The sequence below is a fragment of the Perca fluviatilis genome, chromosome 4 (genome assembly GCF_010015445.1).
Source record: "Perca fluviatilis chromosome 4, GENO_Pfluv_1.0, whole genome shotgun sequence".
Classification (NCBI taxonomy): Eukaryota; Metazoa; Chordata; class Actinopteri; order Perciformes; family Percidae; genus Perca; species Perca fluviatilis.
Window position 1 is genome coordinate 1844132 of NC_053115.1, and position 9242 is coordinate 1853373.

The window sequence follows — 9242 nt, forward strand, 5'->3', positions numbered from 1 at the left end:
ATGGGGACTTGAACCAGCAACCCTCCAATTCTCAACTCAACTGCCTACTGACTGAGCTACTGCCCCCCTCCAAAGTGAAAGTGAGCATGAAGATCAGCAGGTGAGTGGAACAATAACTATGATCTTTCCGTTGGCGGTCAGTGTCTGGCCGGCAGTCGGCCGGCTGGACAAACAGACACTATATATAATATCGGTATTTGGACCCTTTAAGCGGTGATACAGGCTGTCTGTTAATGTATACTGTGTTATCACCAGATCACTTTCACACATCCTTCGGCTCACTTACACCACACGTTTGTGCCAGCTTTGTAATGCCTTGCTTTATGTAGCCTTTATGTAACCTATATGTAGCCTTTAGGTAACCTTTATGTAGCCTTTATGTAACCTATCACCTGAACAATGACTCCATAGGTCGCTATGAGCCGAGTTGAGTAGAAATTTAGGAAGCAAGGCAGGAGGGAAGGGAGGAAGGACATAAGGGAAGGTAGAGAGGAAGGGAGGAAGGACATAAGGGAAGGCAGAGAGGAAGGGAGGAAGGACATAAGGGAAGGTAGAGAGGAAGGGAGGAAGGACATAAGGGAAGGCAGAGAGGAAGGGAGGGAGGATGAAAGAATAAAGGGAAAGAGGAAAGAATAATGAAGAAGAAGAAGAAGAAGAAAGATAAGAAGGAAGAACTGCAGTAAAGTTTTCTGTAAACGGAGACAAAAAACTTTGACCTTTCTTAGTCATCAATTATAATTCATTAATGTTTAATTGGCAGCTATTGGAACACCTGTCCACTGATAACAGCTGTGATGTTTTATTAATACAGCTGATAAGTACTTTAAAGTCAGCGATGTTGTCCAGTAGTATCTCATGTCAGCGCTGGAGTACGGCCTGGCTACACCGCTTATCTACTCTGGGGTTAGAGAACAAAGGCTCTGGCCTGTTGGTATTTCTTTAGACCAACAGCCTGTAGTGACCCGTGCTAAATAGATAGCAGAGATAGATTATCCAAGATAGATTATCAAAGAGCTGTACATCCGGTGAGCCAGACTAAAGTCGTTACACATATCAGAGCTTGTTTTCTTGCTGAAGATAAGGCTGAACATGACGCATCATTGGTGTTCAGATAATCTGTAAACATGTTCTCTGAGCTCATATCACCTAAAACACACACACACACATAGACACACAGACAGACAGACACACACACACAGACACACAGACAGGCACACGCACACACACACACACACACACACACACACACACACACACACACACACACACACACACACACACACAGATATACATACACACAAACACACACACACACACACACATATATATATATATATATACACACACACAGCACTAACTTTACCATCGCTTTGCATTTTTATTAGCTTAGCGCCACCCATGACCACTGTGATTGGTCTAAATAAATGCAAACAACTCAGAGTCTTTCTTTCTCCCTATCCTAGAATATATGTGTGGAGTAGCCAGACCTTCCTCCACAGCGCTGCGGAGGAAGGTCTGGCAATGCAAGACTACCAGGCCCCTGCAGTCTACATGTCGAAGTGTCCTGTGGCAAGATACTGAACCCCACATTAACAACCAATGTATGAATGTGTGTGTAAATGATGTCTTGTTTTGTAAAGTTCCTGACTGGTGCTTGTCGTGGCGGAACAGCTTGTGAGCAAGGGGGTAAGCTTCACTTCAGAACTCCAACCTCCTATGGAGACATTTTGATGCTACCAAGCCATCACCTCCCGTTAGCATCCCATTGACTCCCATTCATTCTGACGCCACTTTGACAGAGAATAACTTTACATCTGAAGAGTTTAAAGACTCTATTTGTCCATTGTTTATTTCTAAAGAAACACGACAATGTATAAAAGGCTCCATTACCTTGTACCTCACGTTATGGCTCCGTAGCAGACGCTTTTATAACAATAGGCTAACGATTGGGTCATAACCACGAGACTTACTGTCACACAGTAGAGGAATTACCGTATAGTACAGGAGAAGCTCACAGGCAGTTTGGACTTCCATTAGCTGTTTAGGTTTAATGACTAATGTTAACTAGCATGTTAGTGATCAGTAATTAGCCTGTGCCTATGTTATCTCCTTACATATACCTACGCTCTCCGTCTCTGTAAGATTGGGAATGATTGAGATTTCTCTCGGCACAGCTACCAGAAGACTTCACACTTTCAGACAGGTTGCTCACGTCACATCTACGTCTTCAAGCTCAGTTGGAGGCTGCTCAGTAACGCTCAGCCAGCACCGGGAAAGAGACTTCTGATATCCTTCATGAAACCCAGTCCACCCTGCTAGCCCGGCAGCAGGGGCTGGTAGCAGAAGATTACTTCGCCAACGGTCACGGGGCAATAGACCTAGTCAGCTGATCACTGCGGGGCAACTCATAACCACACCAACCGTCACACACCTGTGTTCTGTAGGAATCTGTAGCATTGAGTCCAGAGGTGGAAGTTTGACCTGCATGGGCACGCATGCTTTCGCTCTCTATTATGAGCATCTCATCTCACCTTTGTAAAGTGCTTTGAGTGGTCGCTAACGGTACAGATCCATTGGTCCGTGCGATGCTTCTGTTGCGCCGCGCTCCAGTTTATTCCTCTGGGTGACGTCAAGCGACTTCAATGCGTCCGCAAAGCATCCTGGGAACTGGGAAGGCGGCGCTGCATTTGACAAAATGCTGCGCGTCAAAAAGCTGTGCGACGCCCATCTTTATGCAAATAAATCCGTTGAATGCGACGCGACTATCCAGCAGAAGTAGACGAAAATCTTTTAAATTGACCTTTGTTGATCTGAAATGAAGACAGATTCAGACACTGTATATATACACACACACACACACACACACACACACACACACACACACACACACACACACACACACACACACACACAGAGACTCACACACACATACACACACACACACACACACACACACACACACACAGACTCACACACACAGAGACACACACACACACACACACACACACACACACACACACACACACACACACACACACACACACACGGCCTATTTCTCTCTACAGATGTTTCCAGAAACGTTTCGGTGAACTATTTTAATACGATATGAGATCGTATTCTCAACACGCCGCCATGACACCCTGTTGAAATTCTCGAGTAGCGAGACCCATGTGACGCTTTCGTCCAATCAGCTGCCGGCCAGGGGCGTGGAGCACCAACCATGGCTGTATGACATCACCACACCACGCTTCAGTCGTGTCGGACAAATGGATCTGTACCATCTGGCTAGATGCAGTCCTGGGGCGACCTCTAGCTCTCCCAGTAACGGCGTGCGCCCCATGAAGGCTGAGGCCTTTGCGGCGCCGCGGGTTCGAATCCAACCTGCTGCCCTTTGCTGTGTGTCACCCCCCATCTCTCTCCCACCTTTCCTGTCTGTCCACTGTCTCTCACTCTGAAATTAAGGGAAAAATAATCTTAAAACAAAAAAAATGCAGTCCATTTTGTGACAGGATACTGCTACGTTTCCACGTGGCGGCTATTTTCATAAACGGACATTTCTATCTCCGTTTTCTAAAATAACATCCTGCTCAGCTGTCAGTTTTCAGAAAAGTCTTCGTTTACATGAACCTGTGTATATATGCTGTCAATGCAGCCAAGAGCACTCCAGACCTGTAGGTAGCTGTGTAACGAAAAGCTCACATTAGCCAATCAGAACCCAGAAAATAGCAACAACAGCAACCAATCACTTCCTCTTCCTCTCTCGGCTGCCTAAACCTCCGTTTGTCTCAGTTTACAAGCAAACGAAGATTTCCAAAATCTCCTCTCTGGCCGGAGTTTTTAGAAAGACCCGTTTCAGAGGAGAATTCTCCGTTAGCGTGTAAACGAAGGACACAAACGAAGGGAAATGTCTCCGTTTGTAAAAATAACCACGTACGTGTAAACAGGGCCTGGAAGAATGTAACAGCGTTTTATTATAAACTTAAATATGTCCTTAACGTAATTTAACATAATTATAAAACAAAATCATGAAAACCCTGGCAAATAAAAAGGAAGATAAGGTATGGTAAGGTAAGGCAAATAAGGGAATGTCTGTAATGTCTTAATGGATGAACAAATAACCTGCACAGTTAAAACAAGTTACATAAGAAATGTGAGTGAAAACAGGCCCTTTGAGACGAGCAGTAAAAGTGTGGCTGTGCATGTCTGTGAGGTAATTATCTCCTCAGATGAAGCCGCTAAAAAACAAGAACAATCAGATGCTCTGTGGTGTTGGAAGAAGTAAATCATTGTCTCAAAGAACTGCTGACACCGTAATCTGACGAAGAATCCTGCAATATATAAGGATTCTTCTTGGTATTGTTGTTACACGATGAGAGATTAAGAGTTGCAGCAAACACACAGACACACATTGTACAAGGTTAATGCAATGCAACATGCTGGGCACCAGAGATGGGAAGTAACGAAGTACAAATACTTCGTTACTGTACTTAAGTAGATTTTTCGGATATTTCTACTTTACTTTACTATTCATTTTTGTGGCGACTTTTTACTTTTACTCCTTACATTTTAACACGAATATCGGTACTTTCTACTCCTTACATTTTAAAAATTGGCTCGTTACTTTAGTTTTGTACAAGAGGTCGTAATGTCGGAGAATAGCGCGGACACGCGCCTCACACCGCGAGCGGAAAAAAGTGAGAAAAAAGAAAGAGAGACTAGTATTATAGTAATATTATATAGGCCTATAGAGATAGTAATATAGCTGTCCGGCAGATAATCAGTTGAGATGGTGTGTGTGCGTCCTTGAGAACTGTAAGTCGTATAACTTCTGTTGTCAGTTCATGTAAGCCTGTTGTTGTATTAGTCTATAGTTCCTGCACAGTTACAGTAGGTTAGCTAGTGATTTAGTTGTTTGTGTTCTTCACCTGTTAGCTAGGTTTCACGTTGCTTGTAAAGCATCAAAAGAGAGAAGTTGTCTCTGTCCGTGTTTTACAGACACACCTGGAAAGTTGGCGAAGTTTGAAACCAGCATCAGCTTTAAATAAGGTCCTAATCTAGTCCTCACTAGCAAGTTTCAAATAATTTCACTGGAGTTACCGTTATTATTTTTCACGTGATCAATACCGAATTCAATCTAATTGGATGGGAATATACTGTAGGCTACGTTGCATGTAACGTACCACTACAAGACGACTCGACAGATTCGGCTGCATTCATTTGCGGCAAATAATTGCAACATGATAGTGGTAACGTTAGCACTAGTAGTATGGACGGCGACATGATTGAAAATGAAGAAAACAGAGATCCCAGAGATTAGGCAGACAAGCAGCAAGACATTCCCAATCATCCCTGGCCTTATCTGAGAGAGATGTTTGAGATAGGCTAGGAGGCATCAAGTATGACTCCTGGCCAATGTGCTGTGTAACTCTAAAAGTATGGGGAACTTCTTAATTAATTAATTAATTAATGTTTAGTAATTCATATTGTATCCTTTATTTTCTTTCTATATTTGAGCACACACACATACATGCAGATTCCTTTAAATGTTAAGGGGACGAATAAAAAAGAGAAACTGGATCTGTGAATCCTCACAGAATCACAATTGAATTCATATCTTGCTACTCAGTCAGAATCTTATTAAGCTGGAGTCCCAGTCTCTGTCACAATAATCATATATGTGATGTTTGGCAGACATCCATTTAAAATGTAGACAATGGCATATAAAGAGCCTGGTTTTTATGTCCACTGAAGTTTCTCAGCTTGCACTCTAGTAACGTGTGTGGTCCAGGTAGCTTTGCATAAAAAGTGGTTGTCATTCGCAAGGCTACTTTTACTTTTATACTTTAAGTACATTTCAAAGCCTGTACTTTGTTACTTTTACTTAAGTAAAGAAGTTAAATCAGTACTTCTACTTTTACCAGAGTATTTTTTAACACAAGTATCTGTACTTCTACTTAAGTACGGGAAGTGAGTACTTTTGCCATCTCTGCTGGGCACAGGACGTCCTATCAACAGCACACTCCTTTAAAACCTGTTTGAGACCTTTCTGTTGAACCAGAAACAGCTTTGAGGTCGCTAGTGCTAAACCCACCAGACTCCATTTAAAAAAACAATACTTTTAGCGTGTATAGAGCCAGCATATTTTCACATGTAAATCAGTAAACTGTGTGTTTATTTCAACCCAAACTAGAGTTGTGATGGTTGTAAAAGTGGAAAGACGACCCCAAAATGGCTTTTCATTGTTTTATTTAGTTTCTGTCGACTTTGAATAAAGTGTGTTTTACGCTGATAAAATGACTGTTTATTTACATGGAGTCTGGTGGGTTTAGCAAACGCAATTTTGGAGATGTGTTTATGTTTAAAAAAAGGATCTTACCCTTTAACAGAAAGGTCGGCCTCCTTAGAAACCCATCCCATAATGTTGTCAGACACTCAGATTACTCTGAGTGTCACTCATTATTAATCTGAATCAGTCAGCGGAAAAACGAGCACGTTTGTGAAGGTAAAAGGTGTATTTAACTTCCCATGATTCCTGCATCATCACGGGGACTTCTGTAGGTAGTTAGTACAGATGCTTCATGAACATGATGATGAATATTTAAAATCAACTTCTTTTCTAGTTTTCAGTGACCTTCCTTATTTGATCTTGCGCGTTTTTTCGACAGTTTTGGCGCTTTTCATGTAGAGACAGCTGCGGACACGTTATTATTCTCATTTCTAGGAGCAGGTATAAGTGTTATTTCTACAACAGATTATTTTTATGTAAAAAGAAATTGACAAAAATGACTAAATTTCAGGCCAAAATGACTTGATAGAATGGAGATTCTTTGCAGTGTATGAGGCCTTTTCTAAATCTGCCTTCTGGTTTTGACTAAATGCATTTGTCTGCATGCTGAATATGAAAAATATGCAGTGTTTCTTTCCACAATCTGACATATACTGTGGGGAAAATTGTAGTGGTGGCTAGAAATGGGCAAGCAAATACTATATAACTATATAATAACTTCTAATCGTTCTTTAAAGGGTAACTACCGTTTTTTTCAACCCTATTTTCTTATGTTTTTGTGTCTAAGTGACTGATGGGAACAACAATCTTTGACATTGGTCCAGCATTAAGCGAGATCGCTGCAGTCGGCAACGGAGAAACAAGCTATCATATAAGTTAATAGGGCAATTGTCCAGCTTGTATTTACCTTCATAAAAGTGCTTGTTTTGCCACTGACAGACTCAGATTAATATTCTAAGTGTCTGACAACATTATGGAAAGGATCCCTACAGATATAGACCTGTAAAACCTCTTTGAGACCTTTCTGTTGAACCAGAAACAGCTTTGAAGTCGCTAGTGCTAAACCCACCAGACTCCATTTAAAAAAGCAATACTTTTAGCGTGTATAGAGCCAGCATATTTTCACATGTAAATCAGTAAACTGTGTGTTTATTTCAACCAAAACTAGAGTGGTGATGGTTGGAAAAGTGGAAAGACGACCCAAAACGGGTTTTCATTGTTTTATTTAGTTTCTGTCGTTCTTTGAATGAAGTGTGTTTTACGCTGATAAAATGTTTATGTGCATGGAGTCTGGTGTGTTTAGCGAATGCAATTTCGCGGATGTTTTTATGTTTAAAAAAAGGATTTTACTCTTTAACAGAAAGGTCGACCTCCTTAGAAACCCTTTCCATAATGTTGTCAGACACTTAGAATATTAATCTGAGTCTGTCAGCGGCACTTTGTGAAGGTAAATACAAGCTGGACAATTGTCCTAATAACTTACAGTGTAGCTTGTTTCGTCTCGATTAATACTGGACCAATGTCAAAGATTGTTGTTCCCATCAGTCACTTAGACACAGACACATAGGAACATAGGGTCCAGGTTGAGTAGTTACCCTTTAAAGCCAGTAACCTGTTTATAGGTCAAAGTCTTGTGTTGGACAACATGCACAAGAAATTCCTGCACAATCTGTCTGATTATGAATCTGTAAAAGTCAAACTGACGTAATAGTTCACTGTGTTGTTTGTGTTCTCAGGAGCCTTCACGAAAAATCATTACAACAGCAACATGGTTCATGCTAAAGAAACACACAGGCTGCAGATAACAGCGTCAAAAACAAGTGAGTGATGATTAACTTTAGTCAGCGTCACTATCTCCACGTCTTACACAACAGCTGCAGCAAGCCAGTGGACTGACAGCTAAAGTCAGGCACCAGTGAGGTCCAGCTAAAGTCAGGCACCAGTGAGGTCCAGCTAAAGTCAGGCACCAGTGAGGTCCAGCTAAAGTCAGGCACCAGTGAGGTCCAGCTAAAGTCAGGCACCAGTGAGGTCCAGCTAATGTCAGGCACCTCTGAGGTCCAGCTGATGACCAGCACCTCTGAGGTCCAGCTGATGACCAGCACCTCTGAGGTCCAGCTAAAGTCAGGCACCTCTGAGGTCCAGCTAAAGTCAGGCACCAGTGAGGTCCAGTTAATGTCAGGCACCTCTGAGGTCCAGCTGATGACCAGCACCTCTGAGGTCCAGCTAATGTCAGGCACCTCTGAGGTCCAGCTGATGACCAGCACCTCTGAGGTCCAGCTAAAGTCAGGCACCAGTGAGGTCCAGCTAAAGTCAGGCACCAGTGAGGTCCAGCTAATGTCAGGCACCTCTGAGGTCCAGCTGATGACCAGCACCTCTGAGGTCCAGCTAAAGTCAGGCACCTCTGAGGTCCAGCTAAAGTCAGGCACCAGTGAGGTCCAGCTAAAGTCAGGCACCTCTGAGGTCCAGCTAAAGTCAGGCACCTCTGAGGTCCAGCTAAAGTCAGGCACCAGTGAGGTCCAGCTAAAGTCAGGCACCTCTGAGGTTCAGCTAAAGTCAGGCACCAGTGAGGTCCAGCTAAAGTCAGGCACCTCTGAGGTCCAGCTGATGACCAGCACCTCTGAGGTCCAGTTAAAGTCAGGCACCTCTGAGGTCCAGCTAAAGTCAGGCACCAGTGAGGTCCAGCTAAAGTCAGGCACCTCTGAGGTCCAGCTGATGACCAGCACCTCTGAGGTCCAGTTAAAGTCAGGCACCTCTGAGGTCCAGCTGATGACCAGCACCTCTGAGGTCCAGCTAAAGTCAGGCACCTCTGAGGTCCAGCTGATGACCAGCACCTCTGAGGTCCAGTTAAAATCAGGCACCTCTGAGGTTCTGTCGTAAACGCAGAGTGATGGAGTTAATTATGGAAATGTGGTGTTGCTATGTATAAACTTACATTATATGTATATTAAAAAAAGCT

The 9242-nt window shown here is 42.9% G+C and overlaps 1 protein-coding gene across 2 annotated transcripts; it reads left to right on the plus strand.

The window, feature by feature from the left end:
- LOC120558009 (probable GPI-anchored adhesin-like protein PGA55) lies at positions 1-9242 on the plus strand. 2 transcript variants are annotated; one of them, XM_039798800.1, is made up of 3 exons: positions 1-100; positions 8023-8260; positions 8315-9242. In XM_039798800.1, the coding sequence occupies exon 3, from the start codon at positions 8324-8326 to the stop codon at positions 9161-9163; it is 840 nt and encodes a 279-aa protein (XP_039654734.1). In that variant the 5' UTR covers positions 1-100; positions 8023-8260; positions 8315-8323; the 3' UTR covers positions 9164-9242. The 2 variants fall into 2 exon arrangements, with proteins under 2 accessions (XP_039654734.1, XP_039654733.1); XM_039798799.1 differs by having other exon boundaries at positions 8023-9242.